The sequence below is a fragment of the Theropithecus gelada genome, chromosome 12 (genome assembly GCF_003255815.1).
Source record: "Theropithecus gelada isolate Dixy chromosome 12, Tgel_1.0, whole genome shotgun sequence".
Taxonomy (NCBI): domain Eukaryota; kingdom Metazoa; phylum Chordata; class Mammalia; order Primates; family Cercopithecidae; genus Theropithecus; species Theropithecus gelada.
The window spans coordinates 110591811-110618334 of NC_037680.1; the positions used below are offsets into that span (position 1 = coordinate 110591811).

Below are 26524 nucleotides of genomic sequence, written 5' to 3' on the forward strand. Positions count from 1 at the left end.
TTGTACTTGCTCTGAATTTTTAGGAACCGTATATAAAATTATCGTCTCCAAAGTTATAATTTCCAAGAAGATCTTATACACACGCCATTTTCATAAGCAGTCAACTGCAAGATCTTTAGAACCATGAGGGGATCTCAATACACAACAATTTAAGATTAACCATTTTGTTGAATGTAAGATTATATCCCCTCCCCCAAAAGAATGAAATTAAAATAGAGCAAAATAAACAGCACACGTGGAATCCTGAGCCTCTTGATGCCTTTTGCCTTGGGCTAAAGTTCCCTGGTGAGTTGCAAACTTCAAAAGTGTCCTCAAACTGGAACATTTCCATAGGAAAAGTCAGCAGAAAATATTGACCCCAGGATCAATTGCTTCTGTTTAAGTTACAGATTGTTGCAGTCAAAATCAGCAGCCAGTGTTTGATAAAGACAGCTCCTCTTAGAAAGAACTGTCATCTCCAAACACGTAGAGAGACACTTTCTCTGTCTTTCGATTACAATCATTATTTCCAGAATGGAGAAGATGATGATGATGATGAAGATATTGATTATGTTTGCTCTTGGAACGAACTACTGGTCTTGCTCAGGTAAGGTATTCACCAACCTGGCCACCTGCTCTGGATGATGCAGAGCCACGCTGATGCCTGTGTCTTGTCTCACTGTGCCCCATATGCTTGCATGTCCAGGTTTCCCAGTGTACGACTACGATCCATCCTCCTTGAGGGACGCCCTCAGTGCCTCTGTGGCAAAAGTGAATTCCCAGTCACTGAGTTCGTATCTGTTTCGGGCATTCAGAAGCTCATTAAAAAGAGTAAGTGCGCAATGAAGTCTTCTCTACTCCTCCTTCCAATGCTGTCTGCCTTTTGTCAGTTCATTGGATATACTTTTAAGAAATTTTCTCCGGTTTAAAAATGATAGTAGCTAGTCATGTCTTTCATACTGTCTCTTTTCTTTGACAGAGAAAGGATTTAATTACAATTTTTGTCATGAGGCTCTCCAAGCCACTTTTGATGACTGATTCTTCTGCTGTATTCTCCTCTATAACCTTGTCTTCTGGTTTCCTGCATCTTGCTTTTGTACTTGAAGTCCTCGTGGTTCTTTCTGAGGTGTTTTATTAAGAACTTCTCATTTATTGGAAATGAGCCTCCTTTCAAATTCAGCAGCTCTGCTCCTAATACTTACTGGAAATAATCTGGCTTTTGAGCCAAAGAAATCCACCTTTCCTTGTCAATTTGGTAATAGTCTGTTTCCTCTTAGCCTTGGGAGCTAGAGAGAGAGTAATCACTTGGGCTTCCAGTGACTAAGTCTGTGATATGCAAGGAAAGAAATGTAAAAATATCCTTCAAAGGAAATGAGAAACATGAGCAGCAAGTCATCGCCTGTCTTCCTGTTCCCCAGGTAATTTCACGGCCTTATTATCATCTTCATGGGGCTCATTTGGAGGTAGGAATGAATGTATTTTCAAGCAAATTTAGGTTAAGGTGGGAGGTAGAGAGGTTCTATAAAGTTGCACGTCTTAGGAATGAAGGCTCTGTGCAGCCAGGCAGCATGGGAATGAGAATGAAGACACGGCTGAAGGTCCAGGCAGCAGAGACCAGATGGGTGTTGATTTCTCTCTGTCTGCCTGCTGACTTCCCCCATCCCTCCTGGACTGACTCTTAGCTTGTTCCCTCTGCTACTCTGTAGAGCACATGGCTCATGGTTTCCTAGTTCTAGTTTCCAAATACAACATATTCAGCTTGATCTTCTTCAGAGCCTGGCTCCCAGTTTCTCTTTTCCAAATTTCAAGGAAATGAATCAAATGGACCCAGTTTTCTTTTTTAGTTTGGTTATAGTTCATGAAGACTATGGGCTGTGTTTTTTTTTAGGTGCCATTCCAGAATCATGGCCAGAGTGGGGGTCACTTGCAATATCCAGAGATGTTGTGTGAAGGCACTGGTCAGCTGCCACACCAAAGGTTGAGCTGCTCCTGGATCAGAATACAGAACCCTCTTCCTTGCTTATATTGTCTTTCAAATGCCAGTTTCCATGGGCACTTAATGAAATCCACTTGTGGCGATGTGGAATCGGGATCTTGTTGCCAACCTTGCAGATGAACAGTTTAAATTTACTTTTGATTTAGCTATTGCTCGCTACAGAAGAAAGTTAGCAGGTGTATTAGATGAATAAGAGCATGAAGACAGATCGCAAGAGAACCAATTAGTGACACCATGGAAATCTGGCCTGTGGGGATGAGCTATTGTGAGGTACAACCACCAGAGCGTGTTCTGGCTCATGCACCATCTTGGTATGGTCACCCAGACTTGAGCCCAGACACACATGCACCTAAAAATAGACACACTTATATGTGATGTGTGTGACTCTTGATGAGCACGTGAAAAATGTTGCCTCTCCACCTCAAGTACACTGCTCCTTTACCTGGAGGTCTGCCTATTCTTGCCTCTCCCTACCCTTTTCTGATTATTCAAATTCATTGATCAGGCGACAGTCACCATGCCCTCTTGTTGAGAACTCTATTTCTTCGCCTACTGGAAGGGAGATTCTCTTCCTTTCATCTTTCCTGGTGATATTTTTCCTATTGGGAGTGTTTCATATTTTCATTTATGTTGTGTGTATTAACCACGTCTTTTATAAACACCCTATAGATGGCTCCAAATATACCAATTCTCTCTACCCTAGTAGACACGACAGATACACTAAGAGGCAAAGCCCTCAGGAAAGAGTTGAGTGAATAGATCACTAGCACTAGGGTTACAAACAATTCACAAAAGAGGAAATACAAAAGACTAAGAAAGATTTGGAAAAGTATTCAACCTCTCTAATAGAAGAAAGGTGCAGAATTAAAATCGCAATGTGAAAAAGAAGAATAACAAGGTAAAAGAATAACAGGGTGAAAAAAAATCACAACTACTGCTTAAGAGTTTGTAATTTTGTAAAATTGTATTTGAAAAGCAAGTTGGAAATATGTGTTAAACGTATCTACTAGCATGTTAAACGTTAAAACTAGTAAATATTTAAAACTTTCAATTGCCTAGTTTCACTTCTAAGAATATGTTCAAAGCAAGTAAGTGGTTTAGTCATGAATATTTGGGGGTACAGTTCAATGGTTGTAGGGAGAAGGGTTGGGCCTTTCTGCTTTGCCCCCAGGTTTGCTTACCAAGCCCACTGATTCTCTACTCAGACTACACATCATCATCGCGTGGGATGATGTTTAAATATTTAAATATTTCTGATGTCCAGGAGGGATGGTTGACTCCTTAAACCCCGGTCTCTGAGGGCAGGGCTCATATTCTTCAATGTTCTCCTGCTCATTCTAATGTGTGGTCTGAGTGAAGAACAACTGGGTATTAACAAGAAACCTGGATCAAATATTCTTGTAATTGATTTCAAGTTACTCACCTCCTGGACTCCAAATCTGAAAAACGATGAGAAAAGATAAAACCACATGACTTTAGCATTGATGGTTTTCTTGCTCCAACCTTGACAACAGGCTCACTTGGACTGTTCCCTCAGTGGACACAAGCAGAGAAAGGAAAGGTGGGCACTGGCCCTGTGCTGGGCAGGGGGAAGCAAAGAGGACAAGTCAGGCTGTGGTTTCATAGGGAGCAGTTTCTACCGGGGAAAGAGAGGGAAGGGAGGTGGGGAGGGAGAGGAAGGGGAAGAAAGGGGAAGAGGAAGAGGACACAGTTAAATAAACCAAATTCATTTCCAATAGTGGAGAGTACCGTAGAGGAGGGTAAGCAGGTTAACATGACAGGCCCGGTCTGGGGCAGCAGTCAGATGGGGCAAAAGTGTCCTCTGAGGCTGCGTATTTGAGCTAAGACTCACTCCAGTGACAGGAAGTTCCCACCATGGAAAGACCTTTTGAGGAAATATTGGGGTGAGCTGGCAGAGTCAGTGGGAGGGCCCTGAAGGACAAAAGGCCTTGAGAGGGAGGCTGGCTAGAGCCAAGTGAGCCTGGAAGAGAAAGGTGGGAGTGGAGAGAGGTCAGAGAGGTGGGCATGAGTGGGACATGCCTAGGTCATGATTTTGAGGAGATTGGGGTCTGTTTTAAGGGCAATGGGTAACCCCTGGGGACATCTGCATTTGCAAACCATCTCTGCTTAGCTTGGGCCACAGTAACAAAGTACCATGAACACATAACAAACCGTGGACTAGGTGATGCATAAACAGCACCAACTTATTTCTCAGAGTTCAGAAGGCTGAGATCCGGGATAAGGGTGCCAGCACGGTCCGATTCTGGTGAGGGCCCTCTTCTGGGCTGCAGACTGCTGATTTCCTGTTGTATCCTCACATTGCAGAAAGAGAGCTAGCTAACTCTCCAGCCTCTTCTTATAAGGATGCTAATCCCACTTACAAGAGCTCTATCTTGAAGACCTAATAACCTCCCAAAGGCCCAACCTCCAAATACCACATCAGGGATTAGAGTTTCAATATACGGATTGGGGCAGGGATCAAACAGTCCATTACAATCTCTCTAGCTGCCTGTGTGGGGGGTGGGGGAGAAACTGAGCATGGTGAGATGCTGGTGTGGGGTCTCAAGTCAGGGGAGGGAGGATGGGGGGAGCAGATAAATTTGTGGTACGTTTGGAGGCAAAGCCATGGAGGTTTGGGATCCTTGAGGTCTCCATGCCCTTTTTTGTGTATCCATTTTACGTTTCAACCTCTTTGCATTTTTTGGTTTTTGACTTTCTAAATTATTCTCAGCTAGTCATTTCTGATCTTTACTTTTTGTGCATTAATAAAGGATTCATTTGAAAAACCTAAGTGACCAGTGATGCCCTATTAGTGAGGGTTCTCCAGAGAAACAGAACCAATATGACATGTATACATATATAAATGCATGCATATGAATATATGGCGGGGGGGGGGGAGAGAGAGACAGAGAGAGAGAGAGAGAGAGAGAGATTTATTATAAGGAATTGCCTCATACAATTTCAAAGGCTGGCAAGTCCAAAAGGAAAAAACAAAATCTCATGAGGTAGGCCAGCAGGCTGGAGATTTAGGGACAACTTATAGTTTGAATCCAAAGGCAGTCTGCTGGCAGAGCTCCTTTCTGATGGGAAGATTTTTGACCTTATTCTATTAAGGCCTTCAACTGATTGGATAAGGCCCACCCACATAATGGAGGGTCATCTGCTTTACTCAAAGTCCACTGACGTAAATATTAATCCCATTCAAAGAATAGCTTCACAAAAACATTCAGAATAATATTGACCAAATATCTGGGCACCATGGTTCAGTCAAGTTGACACTATAAAATTAACCGTTACAATTGTCAAACGGAATTGCTGTGGGTCTTTTATTTTTATATATTTGTATTTCTTTTAAAAATAAAAACCAAAATGTAATTATTACAAAAAGTCAGAAAATACAAGAAAGGGAAAATGAAAAATAACATTCATTATCCATTTCTGTGAGAAACACTCACTATAAACCCATGAGAGGATATCCTTTTGAGGTTTTTAAATTCATATGAAGGTATAAAATGCATTTTTAAAGAAAAATAAGACCGTATTGTAATACTGATTGTAAATTACCACAGTTTATTTCAGCAATAATGCTGGGTTTTTAATTTTCTCCAGTTGATTTCTTATTGTTGAGCATTTAGGCTGTCCCACATTTTTTGAATTACACAGAATAGAAATTTACTGGCAGAAAGTGAGTTCAAAGGAAACAGCAAAAATGTTAGGTGTTTCTCCTTTTTCTTGAAAGACCCCTTCAAGATGCAAAAGAGGTTGCAAAATTATCTCACAGCTCAATAAAACGATCTGTACCCCCCAAAAACCCGCATTTTCATCTTTTCAGCTTTCGTGTTGCCAGTTTGCTTCCATCGAATTGCTTTCCGGTGAACTGCTGAAGCATGCTCTGCAGTGGAGGGCCCCAAACAATGGACTTCAGTTGATGGGAGAGGTTTTTATTTTTTAATTTTTTAATGAGACTCAGATTTAACATTCAAAATATTAAAATTATAAATATATGAGGCAGTAATTCACAGTGAGGTTGAGTTTTTATTTCTACTTGTTTTCAGAAAATTCTGCTTTTATCAGCACTCATTATGTGTCCTATGTTAGGAGACATAAAGATCCCCATCTTAAGCTTGGAGTTTTGCCACTTTTTATCCAAAACAAAATGTTCTGCATGTGCCTATTATTCCCTAATTGTAAGCAGTTCTCGCTCTCACAGAGAGAGCGCTGCCTCCATCTCTCTCCTTCCTGGGTAACATGTTCAATGTGTTGCTGACTTCAATTTGCTGCAAGAAAGGTTCAGAAACTAAGAGGGAAGAAGTGACTTGGATCCCGGGGGTGTTGTCAGGTACTGGACCATGGTGGGCTCCCCACTGACTTCCTGCTGCCCCCTTGTTCCTGTCCCAAACTGTTTACCTTGCAGCAGGCACAGTGATTCAGATGCAGCTCTTAAAACCCTGTGATAGCATCTCGCTGCAGCGACAATGAAATCTAAACACCTTCCCGTGAGCTCCAAGACCATACCTTGTCTGACACGCTCCATCTCTCCAAAGTCGTAGTGTGTGGTTCATGCCTTGGTCAGGTTGCTCCAGCCACAAGAGCCGGACTTGTCCCTGCCCCAGGGCATTGGCTCTGCTTTCTATTCACGGGATGAGCTTCTTCCCATCCTTCAAGGCTCAGTTTAAATTTGCCTTCCTTGGGAGGATTTTTCTGGCATTTTCTCTAAAACAGCTGCTTCCTTCCCTCACCCCCATTGCCATGTTGCTGTTTTTCTTGATAGCCCCATAACTATCTGGGAGGATCTTGTATCGTTTTCTTTGATGTGTCCACTGTGTGGCACTTCCTCTGGAATTTAAGCCACGTGGCATCTTCCCTGCTCTGCCTCTGGTACTGAACACACAGTGAGTACTCAAGAAGTCACAGGACTTTGTGACATCAGAACTCCCCAGATTTGTCATAGAGTTTAGATGATTTTCCTTTGTGGAAAGGAGAATAAAATCATTTACACTCATTTACAGATCAGAACTGCTCAAGCAGGAAGCTAGGGCTGCAGAATAGTCTGTACTGCAGAGATGCACTTGTTGCTTAATTATTTATTTCAGGAATTATTTTTAAAATTATGGAGCAGTCTTTTAGGAAAATGACACTTAGAAATATGTACAGTTGATTCCTCTTACTTGTAGTAGTTACATTGTATAAAATCACCATGAACACCGAATTAGCAAACACAGAATCATTGCTCCTAGGGGAAATAGAAGGTGCGGTTCCTGTGAGCCTCGGGTCACAACATTTTCATCAACCCATCAATACTAACCTTGTTTGTGTGAATTCCTGCTTGAGGATACTTAAATTAACATATATTGTTGATTCATTAACATTGAACTCATGACCAATAGCACTGTGACTCCTCCCTGAACAAAGCTTACCTCACTCACATATTTTCCGTGTCAGGTGCATCACAGCCTTGTGCTTGGGAACACTAGTGGGGTCTTCCACACCAGGCTTGGGGGCCATCTTAAACACTAAAGCTACCAACAAAAAGCACAAAAATGCAACAACAACAAAAAAAGCCACTAAAGAGACCATAAAAAGCACACCTGTTTTCAATATGAGAGTTGAAACAAGAAGGCAGAATGTCTCCTTGTTTGGCTTCTGTTGGTAACATGCACGTTGGGTGACTCAAGATTTTTGTCGTTCGGCATTTGTCCATAGATGATTGCCAAAGTAAGTGCTAATAGTATTGATTTTGGGGTTACAAATAAATTTTAGTGAGTAGATGAGTTCGCCAATACGGAATCCACAAATAGTGAGTATCAATTGTCACTGTAAAGTGTTAGAAGCCATACTGGCCTTGGAGTTAGAACACCTACATTCTGGTTCCATTTTTGTCACTAAACTATTGTACGACTTTGGTAAGTCACTTTTTCTCTTTGGTCTGGAGAAGAAAGGCATGGAATTAGGTGATTGCTAAGATAATGTATTGCTTTCATGGTGGACGATTCCGTAATTTTTTTCTCATGGGGCAGAAAGAATGGTTTATAGCATCGTAAACTTCAGACATGCGTTGATCACACTCTGATACTTTATTTTTGTGAAGGTTGAGGTCCTGGATGAGAACAGCTTGGTCATGAATTTAGAGTTCAGCATCCGGGAGACTACATGCAGGAGGGATTCTGGAGAAGATCCTGCTACATGTGCCTTCCAGAGGGACTACTATGTGGTAAGTGGGAGAAGACCCCTCCCAGAAATGAACAAAAGGAAGAGCCTCACTTCTTCTATGACCTGGAGTCACACAAAGAACTTGGCCGCTGCCTGGCTAGCATCTGGCCCCACCGCTAACAGTGTGGACACGGTGTCCCCTGGTGGGAGATGTGTTACTCTGTGGCTGAGCATTGAGCTGTGGAGTCTGAGATCCTGAGTGATCCTGACAAATTACTTAATCCCTGGTGCCTCAGTTTCCTGCTTTTTAACATGAGGATGTATTTGTATCAGGTAAAGTGAATACAACACCAGAGACAAATCCCAGACACACTTAAAATTCTCTTACAAAAGATTATGAAACACTGACTGTTCCTGGCACATGTCACGTTCTTTTGCCGTTGACTGTTGAATGACACCTGTCTTCCCTACTATTTCAGGCTTAGTGAGATCAGGAGCACGGCATGTTCGTTTTTGTGTCTCTCATGACCAGAACATGTACAGCACTGCCCCATGGTGAGCAGGTCCATGCAAACCTAACCCCAAAGGCCAAGGGAGCCGAGAGGCTGAAGAAAGAGGCTCCCAAATCCAGTTTACCAGAAAAAAACAAAACAAAACACTTCATAGGGACTTACAAACAGAACCCGTATCTTAGGTGGAGGTGAGACAGTGGATCCTGTGCCATTACCTCCCAGATCCAGGGCTTACATACTGTAGGGAATTTGACCTGAGGCCAGGATTTACAGTATGTACATGAAAGTGGAAATCTTAGAGGGATTCCCAGAAGAGGGTTAATCAGAAGTCAACATGGCAGATTGGCATCCAAGGTGGAATAGCTTTGGTCTCCACAGACACTTAGTCAACATCCACGGGCAGTAATCCCATCTGAACAGGGCAACTCCAGCAGTCCGACATTTGCTTTCTAAAGTGTTTGCATTCCGAGGTTAGAGCTCGTGGGTTTTGTTACTTAAAAGAGGATTGTTTGATTTGTTATTTGTTGTGAAACTACTCGCTGTGACTCTGTTTTACAAAGGACTCATACCAAAGTGTCAGAAGCTTCTATTTCTAATGAAATCTGAGGTCTAAGAAGAAGAGGGTGAAGTCCTGTGGGGTTCTTCATCATTTCTTTTTGTCTGAATGAAAATTGACTCAGGGCAGCCCACTCAGCACTCATGGGGGACATGTTTGCTTTTTCTAGAGACTTGTAACGGGTCAAACAGCAAAGAGATATTTAAATATTTCATTTGTTTCTGCTTCGGTCTTGAGGAATTTTCATTTTGAAAAAATAAAATGCCTCTGTGAAGATTTTCTTCCTTTGTCATTTCGCCAAACCTGACATTATTTCCTGATTTACTTGATGGAGGCTACCCCTTTCCACAAACAGCTGAAGAGAGAACTCACCACTTTGTCTTTTCCAGCCCACAGCTGTTTGCAGAAGCACCGTGAAGGTATCTGCCCAGCAGGTGCAGGGCGTGCATGCTCGCTGCAGCTGGTCCTCCTCCACGTCCGAGTCTTACAGCAGCGAAGAGGTATGACCGGGGCCTTGTCTTCTCTCAGACCACACCTCTTAGGGTCTGTGTGGGTTTGTGAAAAACAGAGTGGTTTGCTGGGTAGTTGGGTCGTCGCCTGGGCTTGGGGACGCAGAACTCTGCTGACACAGTGGCATTCTCTCTCGGACACCTACAGCCTCACTGTCCACATCCCCTACTTCTCCCAGCCTATTCTTTCACTCTTGTACTCTCTCTCTCTCTCTCTCTCTCTCTCTCACACACACACACACACACACACACTTGATTTCCCTGGGATTGGGAAATGGCTTTAAAGTAACAATTAGCAAACCTTTGAAGTTTCAGATCTAAGTATGTGGCTTGCTGGCACTGTGGTTTAGTGCAATCAAGAAGGACATTTTTGTTGAACCAGTGTTCAAAACTATTTTCCAGCTCTGCAGTCCAGGTCAGGACACTTGACTTTCATTTAACCCTCATGATCCATGACTTCTTCATCTGTTAAATGCTAGCAGTCATAAAGACCACCTTATAGGCTGTTGAGAGAATCCGGTAAGTTGATGGACATGAAGGATCTGGCCTGGCACTGGGATACTCAATGGATGGCAGGACCCTTATTTTTTCTCAATTGTATTGAAAGTGATTTGCAATAATACTGTAATATTAATAACATATACATTTTTTCCTTGAAATTATATTATATATGAGTCCAATTATTGGCTGCTTTCCTTACTAGACTGTATGCCTCATGAGGGCAGGGAATGTTTGTTTTTGTCAGCCCAGGACAATGTTTGATGCAGCACAATGTTTGACACAGCTCACAAAATACTTGTTGCATAAATGCAAGAAAACTGGGGAAGAAATGGACAAGAATATGATAAGAAGAGGCCATCTCTTCACTTTAGGGATAAAAGCATGACATATTTGTTCATGTGTAATAGGATAATATTATTGACAGATATTTCTAAAATATTTCCAACATTATATGGATGATTCTGTCAAACATATTCTTTCTGTTTAATATTTTTGTTCAGTTTTTCAAGATTTAACTCTAGTGAAAATTACATTAAAATATTATAAAATTTCTACTTCAAGAATTACACATAAAAGTTAATTTTCCCATATAATTAACATACTCACGCCTTAACTATTTTGTCTGGAAGTACGTTTCAGAATTAGAAAGTAATGAAACTAATGACTGAGACACTCCTATCACAGAGGATGGCCTTATTGGTACAAAGAGAACTTCACACAGTTTATTAGGACTTTCTCCACAAAAAGTTCAGTTGAGCATGGCCTTATTGATTGATCCCATTCACACTGACAACTTCTGAAGGTCATCTCCCAGCTGATCTCTGAACTTGTCCTGGAGCCATAGTTGAAGAATCTTCGTTTCTTAGTGCTGGGGCGAGTACCATGGGCCTCCTTCCTTAGATCCTATTGAAATATTTAGGAAGTCAAATACATTCTGTTGTAACACACTCATACACTGTGGCCCAGCTGACACAGAAATGACAAGGACCATGCTTATCACTTCACAAGTCTTTTGTTAGTCTTGATTTGTGGCTCATATGAGAAAAAAGATGGTGGGGAGGAAGACAAGCACAGTGCTAACCTTTGTGGAGCTTATAGACATGTCTGGGGGAAAGGTGTCCACTAAGCAGGAATTACCCTGTCAGGCAGGCACTGGGGGCTACATAGTGAGAGGAATTCAGGTCACGTGGGGAGCAGACAGCTTATCCCAGGAACTGACCTTCCAGCCAAGATCCAGAAGGCGGGTATACGTTAGAACAAACAGGGCAGAGTGTGGAGGGGGAAGGGTATTTCAAGCATAGGGGAAATCATGTGGAGTACCCTGATTTGCCAGGAAAGCTGGTAGGTTGAAATGGATAGAACTCTATTACAACAGGAATGAGAAAAACATGGGGAGAGAGGCACAAGGTGGAGCTGGAGGAACACTAGCAGTCAAGATGGACTTTGAGGGTCCTGTTGAGGATGTCTGGCTCTATCCTGAAGACATGGGGTTATGAAAGGGTTTTAAATGTGTGTGTGTTGGGAGTGGAGGAGGGTAACCGAATCAGATGATGAACAGATTGGAACTAGGTAAGAATAAATATGGAGTAAATATGAAGTAAATAAGAGGTGAGAGAGAATGCTGACTGGGTCTAGGGCTTAGTAGTGAATGTTGAGAGAAATGGATTCTGGTTCATTTTATGACCTTCAACACAAAATGAATTTAGTAAATGGCCAGCTAAGTTAACGCCTCTTCCACCCCTCAATGGGAAAATGGGTTCTGGTTGTTTGCAAAGCCCACAAATCTGTTGCAACTTTCTAATTGCATAGTGAAGACCACTCTCTTTTCTTCCGATTTCAAGTTTTCTAAGAAGACTCAGATATTAAGTTAGCCCTTGTGAAAAAACTAGATCTTAAAATAAACTCCCAGGTTGCTTGTTCTTAAAGCTTAGGTGATCATAAACATTTTTGAGAAAATTTATTTTTAAAAATTCTCAAATTAAAAAAATTCTACAATTCAAAAGGAAAGAAGAAAGCAGATAGAGACTTGAGTAGTTCCTGGAAACTCTGAAATGAATTTCTTGCATGAAACAGAGAAGAAATGAGAGAACAACTGGTAATCATTTTCAGTGAAAAAAATGGTGATATTATAAATATGAAAGACATTAGATTAGGATAAATTTAGTCATAGAACAAACAAATTATCATCGGAAGGAAGAAATAGAAGAAACAAAACTGAAAAAAACTCCCAGAGTAATAAAAATAAAGATCACTTGAAAAACACATAGAGAATGTAGAGGAATTTCCAGAGTAAGGAATGTAAGATAAAGAAAAATGGAAGCCATGGCAAATAAACCCCAAAATCCAAATTATGACTAATAAGGACTTAGAGTAAGTCTGGTAAGGACATAATGAGAGACCTGAATATAAAATCTTTGGACTTTCCATGACATAATTTTTTAAAGTATAGTAACAATAAAAAATTGAGAAAATAATTTTCTAAATTTGCAAGTATTCTCTTATCCTTGACTAAATAGATATGTGAATTACTGTAGTTTTTATTATTTCTTTTACAATCCTGAAAGAGAAATGTGTAGAGGAGAAAAGCTTTCCATATGGTGCATAAGCACTCACTCAGTCTTATACTGGTGCAGGCGCCATCAGGAGTACAATGCTGAAAGGGTACAACGTAGTACAGTTGTAGGTTGGCGCTCTCTTTTTTTTTTTCTTCAGTTTCTAATAAGTGAGCTTGACTTTAGACAAATCCTTCTGATTTGGAGTGGATACGATGAAGTCAGCTAGGGTTTCCAACACGAGACCCAAAATAGTCCAAGAGAGAGAAACTGAGGAAGAATAATGACAGGAATTCTGAGCTCAGGGGAGGGGTGACAGGCATTTAATTTATTTACTGCCTTTCATTTCAAGAGATAGATATTCAACTAAAAGTAGTCTAAGCCAAAAAGAGGTAATTCCCTGGATCACATTCCCAGAAAGGAAGGAGAGAAGTTGGCTTCAGGGACAACTCGACCTAGGGTCCTTCAGTCCTGTATGTGCCACATTCTTCTCCTTCCCCTTCTCTCCCTGCCTCCTCTTCCCTATGCCCCTCCCTGTTCCTCCTTCCCCTCATTCCCCTTTCTCTCTCTCTCTCTCTCTCTTCCTCCCTTTCCTCCTCCCTCTCCCTCTCCTTCTCCTTCCTTCTCTGCCTCCACCATCTTCTCCTCCTTCCTCTCTCTCTGTCTCTCTCTCTCTCTCTGTCACTGTGCCTCCCGCACTCCACGCCCACTCTTACTGCAGAGAGGCTTCCTCCTTGCAGCAGGAAGTAAAGCCTCAAGCTACTCCAGACTATGTCCTCTGTACTTAGGAGGGAAAGGAGGCATTTCTCTCTGCTGCCAGTTAGAGAAACCTCTCAGCATTTCCCCTGCTGGCCTGGCTTAGGTGTCCCCTTTTTTTGTTCTTTTATACATATAACTTTATTATTAATTTATTTTAAATTTTATATATTTACTGTGTACAATGTGATGTTTTGATACTCCCCTTCTAAAATACATTTTGGTGGAGATGTAATTTACATACCATAGAATTCACCCTTTTTATGTGTACAGTTCAGTGCTTTTTAGTATATTCACAACTGCCACCACCATTTAAATCCAGAGCACTTTCATCACGTGGAAGAGAGACCCTAATAACAGTCGTTCTCTATTCCTCATTCCTCCCAACACCTGGCAACCACTAATCTACTTTGTGTGTCTATGGATTTGTCCATTCTGATCGTTTCATACAAATGGAATCACACAGCCTGTGTTCTTTTGTGACTGACTTGTTTCACTTAGCATAACGTTCTGGAGGTTTATCCATGTTGTAGCATGCATCAGTGCTTCATTCCTTTTTATTGTTCCATTTTACAGAGCCACATTTGATTGATCCATTCATTCGTTGATCAACATTTGGTTTATTTCTCCCTTTTTGGCTATCACAGATAATGATGCTAGAAGCATTCATGAGCAAGTTTTTGTGTACACATATATTTAATTCTCTTGGGAACAGAATTCCTGGATCATATAGTAACTCGATGTTTAATGACCATATAGTGACTTTATGTTTAACTTTTTGAGAAACTGCCACATTATTTCCATAGCAGCTGTACCATTTTACATTCCCACCAGTACTGTATGAGGATTTCAGTTTCTATACATTTTTGTCAATACTTGTCTTTTTTATTTTAACCATTCTAGTGAGTGTGACATGGTACCTCATTGTAGTTTTTTGTTGTTGTTGTTGACAGAGTCTCACTCTATCACTCAGTCTGGAGTGCAGTGGCATAATCTCGGCTCACTATAACCTTTGTCTCCCGGGTTCAAGCAATTGTAGTGCCTCAACCTCCCAAGAAGCTGGGACTACATGTGTGTGCCACCGTGCATGGCTAATTTTTGTATTTTTAGTAGAGACAGGGTTTCGCCATGTTGGCCTGGTTGGTCTCCATCTGCTGGCCTCAGCTGATCTGCCTGCCTCACCTCCCAAAGTCCTGGGATTACAGGCATGAGCCACTGTGCCCAGCTCTCATTGTGGTTTTAATTTACATTTTTCTAATGACTAATGATTGGCCATTATACATCTTCTTTGAAGAAATGTCTGTTCAAATCCTTGCCTATGATTTAATTGCACTATTTGTCTTTTTATTGAGTTGTTTTGAAACATTTTCTCCCCCTCTGTGGATTATCTTTTACTTTCTTGATGGTGCCCTTTGAAGAGCCAAATTAAATTTTGATGAAGTCCAGTTTAGTAATTTTTTGTTTTGTTGTTTCTGTAGTCTTACATTACGTCTATGCTCCATGTTGATTTGACTTTTGCATATGATGTGAGGAAGGAGTTCGACTTCATTCTTTTGCATGTGCATATCTGGTAGTATCAGCACTATCTGTTGAAAGGAATGCTCTTTCTCTCTTAAATTGTCTTGGTATGTGTCCCTTCCTGGTCCAATGACTGTGATGGAGGCCAAGAGACTACCTGTGACTGTCCAGGACAGGGAGGACAGCCTACCAAGACTCTTGGTAGAAAGACTGTGAGCCAAGCAACCACTTTACTTTGCGATGATTGCATGGACTTTTAGTGGTTTCATACAAACTTCTTGTGGACACCATTTCCTACTGAACATATTACAATGACTTTGTAGAGAGAAAACTCTAAAATTTGACCTAAACTTAGTCTATGTGCAAGTCTGTGTAACAGGGTTTTGCTTTTCTGGAGGTCGACCATGTTTGGGAGTACATTCTCAGTCTAGGGGAAAGATCTGTGGGCAATTTAAACTTCACGTAGGTTGCTCTTCCCCATGTGCTTTCTTAGACTTACATGTTTGATACCATATAAAGTTATTTAATATAATATACTGCCTATTTCATTAAAAATGGATTATATAACATATATCAGAGTCTTCCAGATGACATTTACATTTTTCAGTGTCTTTTCTTTTTCTTTCTTTCATGTGCTGAAACATCCTGATGCCTGAATTTCTTTAGATGATTTTTGGGGACATGCTGGGATCTCGTAAATGGAGAAACAATTCTCCATTTGGTAAGTTAAGATTTGTTCTTTTTAATTTTTTTTCTTAAAATAACTTCATATTGCAGTTCTTTCCTAGTGAGTCATTTAAAACTAGAAATACATATGTATATAATCTTGTAACAATTACAGTCATAGAAAATTAACGTTTTGTTTTGCCTTTGCTTATTTTTTATCACTAGGTAGTAATGATACAACTATTCATTTAGATATTCCTTTGTATTCACAACAGAGCTTTTCCATACATCGTTCCATTTGATGGCCCCAACATCTCTGCCAAGTAAACAGAGCCAGTGTTGGTTTTCCCCTTAAGAATGTGTAGCTGGGAGGATCAGGAGTAAACAGGCTGAATTCTATCGTCTTTCAGCCATACAACTAGATCTGATCATCTCTTTGAATGTCTTGGTTCAGGGAGGAAGGGCTCTCCTTCTTTCTTTTCCTGTGTGGCTTTTAATACAAAGTGGGTTGGGTTAGTGTTCTATGATTTAGGAGGCATTTTTCCTATTAGTACTGTTAGCAATAAAACTCAGTGGTGATCTCTTACTGCTTCTTTGCTTAAGAAGCATATTTGTGGCATTAATAATGAAGTCATAGAACATTCTGGAATAGTGAGAGGAGTCTTGTCTTATGATTATTACTGTGTTACAGGTCTCATTCCAGATGAGTCCACAAGTGAACAATTTTATGATCAGTCACTTGGTAAGTGGTTTCTTTCCTGCTGTGCTACTAGACCCTTTTCTGATCAATCTGGACTCCTGAGAAATCCTATTTCATAGCTGTTTCCAGTTTCATAGGAGTTAAATCTCTGAAAGACAAAATATTTTAAGTAAAAATGAAAAGAATAGTAATGTATAAACTTGCTTTGCAAATCATTTAAAAGGTAGCCTTGAGGCACTAACTGACTTAAAAGTTACCAAGAATCAAAATATCAAATCCGGCTCAGGAAATAAGAATTCACCATTTTTTTCTGACACTCTCTGGAGCATTTAAAAAGTAGCATGAACGCTAATAACCTTCTCTTTTTAAATTTGAAAAATTTAATTTTTATGGGTACATAGGAGGTATATATATTTATGGCATACATGAGATATTTTGATGCAGGCATACAACGTGTCTAATGATCTTCTTTTTGCCATACTCAACCAAACTTCTCACCAAATGGATGAAACAAAGTTATTTTGTCCTTCTCCTGTACAGATCAGTTTTCTCATTTGGTCCTCATGATAGCCCTGTCAACCAGGTATGTTACCTGCTTAGATAGATGAAGAAAGCAGTAAGAACTCATGGCATTAATTGGCATATGCAAATTGCCTACCCTGTACTAATTGCTTAACACAATTTTCTTCTTCAGTGTCACAACCATTCTGTGAGGTAGCACTGTGTTCTTTCCCATTTTGTGGGTGAGTTAACTGAGGCTTAGTGAGTTTCCCTAATTTGCTTGTGGCTACATTGCCAATGCAGGACTTTAATCAGATTTGTCAGAAACTAAAACCTGTGCCTGTTTCATGCTGCCTCCCAGAAGAGCTGCAAAATCCACCTGATGTTCAGCATTCCCCATTAAAATGAATAACACAGATATTAACATTTCAGTGAGCTCAAAGTCTGACCTTCATTAGGCATACTCCAGTTTATTTGAAGTGCTAGAGCTTATAACCTGATGCTTGTTTTTTTAAAATGCCAGTTTTATATTTCATCCAAGTTGTCACTTTGGGAGAATATACAGTTATTATAATAGCATGACCACTGCTGAAACGTTTTTATGAGCTTTTCCTTTGGAATTGTCTTCAGAATCCATGGCTTTTTTTTTTTTTTTTTTTTTTTAATCTCTGTCCTGGTGGCAAACATTTGCCCTTGGATTTGGTGTTGGGAATATTCAAAAGATATTTGGAAATAAATCTGATTAATCAGATTAATAATCAACTTGGGTGTGTTGGTTATCTATTGCTATGTATCAAGTTACCCCAAAATTTGGCAGCTTAAAACAACACACATTTATTACCTCACAGTTTCTGAGGGTCAAAGACCCAGGAGAAACTTAGCTGGGTGGTTCTGGCTCAGAGTCTATCGAAAGGTTTCAGACAAGATGTTGACTGGGCTGTGATCTCATCTGAAGCTTGACTGGGGTTGAAGGAGCCACCTCTAAGCCCACTCACATGTTGTTAGGAAGCCTCAGTTCTTCACAGGCTGGTGGACCAAGGGCTTCAGTTTCTCCTCCATAGGACTTCTGAATGTCCTCAAATAATGACAGCTGGATCCCGCCAGAGATGATGATTTGATAAAGAGAGAGAGAGAGAGAGAAAGAGAGAGAGAGAGAGAATGAGCAAGCAAGAGCACCGAAGGCAGAAGACACGGTCTTTTATAAACTAATCTTGGAAGTGATATGACTTCACTCCTGCATAGTTTATTATTAAACACACAGACGAATCCTGCCCCAATGTGGGAAGGGACTGCCCAGGAGTATGAATACCAGGAAGCCATCTTGGAAACTGATTATTGCATTGGACAAATGCCATTTGGGACTAAAAATGTTATATGGATATAAATTAATGTGACCAATTCTTTTATATGTCTTGGAAGAGATTTCTAAGCCAAAATCTAAAAACACATTGGGCCTGGAGGAGCATCATTGACACAGAAGTGCAGCTGTCTTGGAGACTGCTTTGAACATGATGATTTAATTTAATTCAACAAATGTGTGTGCCAAACACTGGGTAGATCTCATGGAGGACTGAAAGATAAAGGTGGCAGTTCCTGCCCTCGAGGGCATCCATGGTGGCTAAGACATCACATGTAGTAATACAGAGTGGGGAGAAATGAGCACTGGACCCAGCTGTAACACAACACAGGCAAGAAGGAGAGAGAGTGGAATAAGGAAGATGAAGTTATCATGCCCTCAGGTATTCTCATGGCAGATGGGTTCAGGTTATGCTTGTCACAATCCTTCTCATGAATTTGTAGTAACATTGTCCACACTGTCTCAGCTCTTGATGTGACTGACAGAGCCTATGCTTCCCTTTTCTATCTTTAGAGATCATGAGAAGGGTTTTGCCTCCTGGAAACAGAAGATACCCAAACCACCAGCACAGAGCAAGAATAAATGCTGACTTTGAGTAACAGCCTTGAGGTAAGAAAATGCAGGTGCACGCATGTGTATTTAGAAATAGAAGCTATGTGGAGTGAATGCCTTAAAACTGCCGGCCTCCAAATATCTACAATGTATTATTCAAATCTTTGCCTTTTGGCTTCTATGACGTCCTTCCCAAGACTTCTCCTCAATTGCCTCTTCAATCTCATGCACCCTCAATCTTTTTCCCATGACATTTGTATCTGTTGCCACTGATGTGATCAAGTCTATCCATTTGAGGAGCAAACAAACAACAAGGGCACAGCCCCTTCTTTTGGCCCATCTCATCCATCTAAGCAACTACCTTCCCTCCATCCTTCCTTCTCTGCTAAACTTTTTGACACAACTGTGGTCTCTGGTTGCTTCCTCAACCTCCTCACCTCACATCTATGAAATACCACCTAGCTTCCTTTTCTTGATGTGTATTTTATTTATTATTTATTAATTTATTTTTTGAGAGGGAGTTTCGCTCTTGTTGCCCATACTGGAATGCAATGGCATGATATTGACTCACTGCAACCTCTGCCTCTTGGGTTCAAGCGATTCTCCCACCTCAGCCTCTCTAATAGCTGGGATTACAGGCTCCTGCCACCATGCTCAGCTAATTTTTGTATTTTTAGTAGAGATAGGGTTTCACCATGTTAGCCAGGCTGGTCTCAAACTCCTGAGCTCAGGTGATCTGCCTGCCTCAGCCTCCCAAAGTGCTAGGATTACAGGTGTGAGTCACCGTGCCTGGCTGATGTATACTTTAAATACTGGTGAGCATTTGTATGATCTCCTTAGTTTAATTCGCCCCCTATTCTGTAGATTACTCTTTTATCTCTTCTTCTTGCTTGACTTTAACTATCAATGATGCATAATTATTTCCAAACGCTTGTCTCTTATCACACTCTATGTCTGGATCCAGGCCTTTATATCAACTGCCTATGTGGCATTGCCATTGTGTATCCTGGGTGTCCCTGAAACTCAACTAGCTTCCTCAAGCTCCCTTTCTTAATTGATGACATTACATCCACCTAATTTGCTCAAGCTAAAACTCTTGAGGGCATCACTGACTCCCCTTCATCCTTCATCTTCTTGGAATGTACATTGGGGTCCGGTCTTATTCACTTCCCCCACACATTTCTCTGGCATTGGTCCATCGCTTCACTACCATCACCAATGAACTATTGATTGTATTCTTGCCTCAGGTTCTGATCCCACACTGTCTACCTTGCTTACTGTCTTCAGGTTTATCATGAAACATGGAGGAGACTCTGATCCTTGCCCCATATAAACTAATGCTTGCTTCACTTGTGGGACTGAGCAGAGGTGGGCAACAGCTAGACACTGGCCCAATAGGAAGAACAGCCTATCTGCCCCAGTTCTATAGAAAGCTAGAGATGGAGTCCTGGTTTATCACACTGGCACTGAGCTTCACAGAGTTTCACATGTGTATAAATTCCCAGTTACTAGGGACGGGATGGGAGCAAATGTAGCTATCATGAAGGGCACACGTAAGAGGAATGTCAAGAAGGAATTGTAGACATCAATTCCATGCATAGGTATTTTACATGCACACATGTGCACACACAAGTTAATAATGAAGCTGGAGTGTTCACGGGCTTTACAGTCTTCATAACACTGCATGCTTTCAGGATAAAGTCCAAACTCCCAGTGTAGCTCACAATGGCCTTCATGACCTGGGTCTGCCCACATCTCCAGCCTACCTGGCTGCTCAGCTCCTGAGGCACTGAGGTACTTGCAGTTCCTCCAGCTTCTGCCTCTACTGGGACCATCCACCTGACTAGTTCTGCCTCACCGTTCAGGTCCCAGCTCAGTTGTTGCTTCCCTTTGGAGGTCTACGTTGACATCACAAGCCACCACCACTGAATCAGAGATGATGTCCCTTTTTGGGCCTCTATAGGGTCCTCATCACAGGGCACTGCAATTGGTTGTTTCCTGTCACCCATCTGACTACCAGACTCCCCAAGAGGAGGTCTCAAGGAACTTCAACTGCCACTGTCCCCCAGTGCCCTGCACACAGCCCAGCACACTCAATAAATAGCACTCAGTAAATATTTTTTAAGTGAATGAAATCCTTCACTTTGGGTTCTTGAAATTCTTTTACCAAAAACATAAGTTAAGCATAGTATAATTAATTTTTAACCATATTGAGATTTGAAAGAAGTCAACTGACATTTTACTAAAATAGAAGGGAAATTCACCAGTGAGGCCTTCTTGGATGAAAGATACAAATGGTAGGTTTTCTTTTGAATGTATGGCACAACTCTAAATATAAAAACCAGCTCCATACTGAGATCGAGAATCTACGCATTATGAAGAAACAGACACATCATATTCCTTTTATATAAATGTAAATGATATCTTTCTTTTTCTTTACAGAATATCATGGGTTGGGGCAGGGAGGATAGAGTTCTCAGTGGATTGGTTTATTGTAACATATTTTGTTTATTGTATATTTTGTTTATTGTAACATGATAACGTTGGATGTGTATACATATATGTATTGCAATATAAATTCATCATCTGATTTTTATGAAGAAGTTGATCACTCAAAACATTTATTTTTAAAGACAGCTGCAGCCCTGACCTGAAGATGGGATTTGACTGAAGTCCCAGTTATATCTCTGTCCTCCCATGACCTTTAGCAGGACAGGTTTCTACACTGTGCTGGGTTCCCTGAAATCACAGAATGAGGCTGGTGAGGCCGGCACAGTGGGTCTAGTGAGGAGGCCAATCCGATGGGATCTGGAATCCGTGGGCCTGATTCTGAGCCTGCTCTCTCATCTGCGATGGTGATCCAGTTCCTTAACCTCTCAGGATGCAATTCCTTCAAGGGTTTATTATTACTTTTTGGTGTTTTTTTTTTGGTCCATACTAGACCACAAGCTTCCTTTTTATTTTGAGACAGTCTTGCTCTGTTGCCCAGACTGGAGTGCAGTGGCACAATCTCTGTTCACTGAAACCTCCGCCTCCCATGTTCAAGCGATTCTCCTGCCTCAGCCTCCCGAGTAGCTGGGATTGCAGGTACGCACCACTATGGCCAGCTAATTTTTCTATTTTTAGTAGAGATGCAGTTTCACCGTGTTGGCCAGGCTGGTCTCAAACTCCTGACCCCAAGTGATCCACCCACTTTGGCTTCCCAAAGTGCTGAGATTACAGGCATGAGGCACCATGCCGACCATAAACTTCTTGAGGATGCATTCTCCTTGTTAATTATTTCAGTTTTATAAGAAGTAAAAATATTATTAATGATATGTCTATATGAAATTATGAAAAATATCCTTCGTCAATTTCATAGTGCTAAGAACAGTGTATAGAATACAATCAATCAGACTGGGAGGAAAGAATGAATGAATGCATGACCAGAAACAAAATTACTCTTTCTAAATTGTGAGTGACATTTTTCCACCGGGGAGCTCTTTAAAGGCAGAGACTTTGGCTATTTGTTATGAAATCCCCAGAGCCCTCAACACTGTTCTAGGATTCTTTCATGTTGCCAGAAAACGATTTGATATATGAGTAGATAGTGAAATGTAATATTTAAATAAAATACTCTGAATTTTTTTCTCATTTATTGCTCTAAGGTACGAAATGTAGAAAATCAGGTCCCAGCTCCCACGTTGAAAAAAATCTCTTTGAGAATCTTAGACTTTCTTATCTTTGTAGCTGGAATAGCTCTGATTTTTCAATTATGTAGTGACCAGAAGCCCCTCAGCACCCAAACCATAGCAGTGTGAGTGATGCATTTTTCTTTATGTCACAATCTTGATTGTTAGTGTGGAGTTCCTAAACTATGCCCAAGAGCAGCAAAGGGGGCAGTTCTTTTTGAGGCCTTTTGTCAATAAGGGCATAGTAAAAAGAATCATTCTCATAATTTTATCCATTTATTCAACAGATGTTCATTAAATGCCCCTCTGTGCCTGGCCTCTGTGCCTGGCCTCTGTGCCCACGAATATCACAGCTCTCAAGAATGCCTGGGCCTGTGTTTGGACCCATTTGTACATTCCCTTGCATAAACGTTGGAACAATCAAATGAAGTTTTCTTCTTGTCATTCTCTCTGTTTCATGGAGGAGGAAGCAGAGGCATTTAGAGGCCCCTGCCCTCAGAGATAGTGTTGGGATTGAGACTGAACTCTTGATGTCTGTCTGTTTCCAAAGCCTCTTCCCTCTTCTTTCCTGTTTTTCTCACATCTCCGTATTTAAAAAAAATAGGATGAGAGGGAAAAACTTCAAGGCTTATTTGTTTAAGAAGCATTTGTCATGTGTTGGGTGAAACTAGAAATGTAGTCACCAACTAGATGGCAAAGACTTTAACTGATCTAAAGTGTTAGAAACATACCTGCTTATCATCAACTATGTGGGAGGACCGGTCCCTAAAACCCACACCACCTCTGCCAGCTTTCTGAGTGATTTCCACATTCAGGTATCAGATTCATTCGTGACAACTTCTCATCATGGTCTCCCATGACAGTCCCCCTACTGAAGAGAGCCAGATGCTCCACAGAAGACAGAAAAGACCCAACCGAGACTCCAGAGGCACAGACATGGCGATGTGCAGTTGTATTCATTTACACTTTCTCTGATTCACATTCACAGCACATTGTATTAATTGCTGCATCAAGTAGAGTTGGTTCTTGTTATCTGAGGCAGCTATCATCTATAAAGTTGCTTCGAACATTGAATTAGTGAATACTAAACTATTGCTCATATAGGCAATCCAGGGTTAGAGTTCTCTGAGCCTCTGTTCCCAACGTTTTCCTCAACGGATTAGTATATAACCTTGTTTCATGTGTGTTTCTGTTTAGATGCTGTATTTAATAGATACTGTTGACTCATTAACAATGAACTCATGGGCAATAGTGCTATAATTCATGCCTGAGTGAAGCTTCTCTAACACACATATATTTTCTCTGTAAGGCACATCACAGCCTTTTTGCACTTAGAAACACTTGACAGCACTATACTTGGGGGCTATTTTAAACAGTGACATCATCAACAAAAAGCACAAAAATGCAAAAATTGGGGCATTAAATAGACCGCGAAAAGGACACTTGTTGACAGCAGGAGAGCTGAGACATGGAGGTAGAGCGTTGCCTTGATTGACCTCAGCTGGGAAGGTGTGGGAAGGATGACTCCAATCTTTTGCTGCTCCGTGCCTGTCTGAGAATGAATGAGAAAGCACCATGAGTACTGATTTTGGGATTTCAAATAACTATTAGTTAGCAGTGAGTAGGCGAATTCACAAATACAGCATCTGTGACCAATGAGGATTGACTGCAGAGCGGGTTCGGGCCCCTCGTTTATCCCTAGCTTCTCATTACTCTCCCTTGATCTCTTCTCATCCTGTCTTTTTAAAAACGCCATCTGCGTGAGTTCCCTAGGGCCTCATGCAGTCTCTCCTCCTGCACCCGACACCGCCCTGCTCTGTAGCCACTTCACCGCTGTCCCATCCTCACGTCCACCCCTTCTCCTCCTGGACCTCACGGCCGTGTTGGATGTGGATGACCACTCCTTCTTTCTTGAAACCTTCTGACCTCTGAGATTTGGTCTCCTCTCAGGCCAAGACTTCTTGCTCTTCACAGACCGGCTTCATCCTGCTGCCCCTGAAACCACGATGTTCCCCAGGATTCCAGCCTTGGCTCTCCTTCTGCTCATGGCCTTCCCTCTCCTGGGTGATGCCAAGCACCCCCAGGGCTTTGACACCCAGCTGTCTGGGGATTCTTCCTCCTCTCCTCCACACTGTCCCTCCAGCCTGGACTCCAAGCTTGAGTCAACGGCAGCCTGCCAGACACCTTCGTCTGGGTATTCCATACCACCTTCAAAATACGATTCTTCCCTCGGAGAGTCACTCTTCCCCCTGTCTCCAACCCATCTTCCAAGGGCCCCCAGGCCTGAAGCAGATGCATCTCAGACCTCCTCCCCACCTCACCCAGTTGGTCACCGAGGTCCGCTAATCCTTCCTCCGAAATGTTTCACAGCTCTGTCCGCTCCGTGCTGTTGGCTCCAGTTCCAACTGCATCTCCAGCCTGCTATGTTCAGCATTTTCCTGGTGGCTGTGTCTTGTTGCCCTCAAAGGCACCTGTGCACTGTCATCAGAGTCGTTTTATCACGAGTCTGGGACCTTGCTCTGCCGGAGGATGGGGATGAGTTCCCTCAGAGTGTGCGCCTCAGCAGTCCTCGCCCACACACCTGGCAGTGCGCTGCCTGTCTGTCCCCAGCCTTGTGTGCCGCTTCTGTCTCCTGAGTCACATGGGAGAGCCTCACACAGCTGACTGTTCTCCTGGGGCCCGAGTCTGGGTCTCACCTCCACTCTCAGGCCCCCTCTGCTGGGATACAGTATCCCCACCCCAGCTTATCCTCCGAGTTCAGCGTACGTGTCCTCCCCAGGAACCCTTTTCCTCGGGTTTCCTGCACATGGGTGTCTCTGGAATTGGCATGTACCAAGCTGTACTCTAACTACTTCTACCCCCTTCACTAGGTTGTGGGAGATTTTTGAGGTCAAAACTATGCCTCATTGATCTTTGTAACCCCCAGCAAATGCTCAGTGCATACGTGTTTATCAAACAGATGAATTGATAAATGGATGAATGGCTGGAGGGAGTATCCTGATCTCCAGCCCCACACCCGCTCACGATGGCAGCTATGGACAGCCTACTCTTTTGCTTTTGCTTGGTTCCTTCCTTTCTGACCTCACGCCACAAACACCTTCACAGACCAGCCTGGGGCCCAACACCTGGCTGCAGCCCCTGCTTGGGGTCTCTTTGATTCTTCCCTTTATGAGATTTGAGCTTCCTTTCTGGGGCTGTGTGTCTGCTCCCCAGACCCAGTTACCTGTTCTTCCTCCTGTAGGCGTCTCTCACCCTTTTGGTTTGTTCAAGGAGCTGCTGCTTCGCATAGCTGCTCTAGTGTCTTGTATCATCGGATCTAATTTTGAGTAATGCCGAGGAGTCCCAGGTCCCGGGCCTCCAAAGCTGGAATGTGAATGCATGCCATGGTGGTCTGACCCTCACGCTCCTTTTCTCTTAACAGCAAAATGCACTGGAAGGAAGAGAAGTTCCAACAAAGAATGATTTTGTGAATTCTGTGATTTTTCTTCTGATCACTTTCAATCTGTAATAAATGCCTTATTTTTCTGGTAAGACTTTGTCTTTCATTGCCTGGTTGTTGTTTTTTGTTTGTTTGTTTTTGTTTTTTAAAGTAACTTTATGAAATTTTTCTCTTCCCTTGGAAGAGATGGGACTCTCTTCTGGAGAGAGACAATAGTAGCAAACAAATACTAGGCCTGGAATATTAGATCCTTGCTTAGCCACGGTCATTGGCCCAGGAGAGTGCTGGGGTGTGTAAGGGGTACTGGCATCAGAACTGTCTCATGTGTTTTAGAAATGTGTCCTTTGGGATTGTGGCAGCCAATTTCGATTTGTGTTTACAACATAAATGTATATTGAACTTTACTAAATGTCTTGAAATTATCTCATTTTGTTCTCCTTGATAAATAAAAGAAACTAATAAGATTGGTATTAGCTAAGGATTTTAGGAGTTGAGGACTCTCAAAGTGACTGGTGTATTTCAGGTCAATTTACAATGGTTGTAAATTTCTTGTTATTAGAAAGGCAAGCAGCTCAGTGTCAGGAGAGCTCTGTCTTTCTCTTTATGTTT

General features: G+C 41.8%; 1 protein-coding gene across 1 annotated transcript; it reads left to right on the forward strand.

The window, feature by feature from the left end:
• The first annotated feature begins 414 nt into the window (after positions 1-414).
• SPP2 (secreted phosphoprotein 2) lies at positions 415-26007 on the forward strand. The gene is made up of 8 exons (XM_025405110.1): positions 415-586; positions 686-810; positions 8064-8186; positions 9583-9693; positions 15696-15750; positions 16387-16437; positions 18767-18862; positions 25718-26007. The coding sequence occupies exons 1-7, from the start codon at positions 514-516 to the stop codon at positions 18850-18852; spliced, it is 624 nt and encodes a 207-aa protein (XP_025260895.1). The 5' UTR covers positions 415-513; the 3' UTR covers positions 18853-18862; positions 25718-26007.
• The last annotated feature ends 517 nt before the right edge of the window (positions 26008-26524 follow it).

What these genes read in the sequence shown, in the direction of transcription:
- SPP2 (XM_025405110.1), top strand. Translation starts at nt 514, where the DNA reads ATGGAGAAGATGATGATGATGATGAAGATATTGATTATGTTTGCTCTT. An exon ending in TCCAGAGGGACTACTATGTG is followed by an intron (nt 8,187 to 9,582) that starts GTAAGTGGGAGA and finishes TGTCTTTTCCAG; the next exon opens with CCCACAGCTGTTTGCAGAAG. An exon ending in AGTCTTACAGCAGCGAAGAG is followed by an intron (nt 9,694 to 15,695) that starts GTATGACCGGGG and finishes GAATTTCTTTAG; the next exon opens with ATGATTTTTGGGGACATGCT.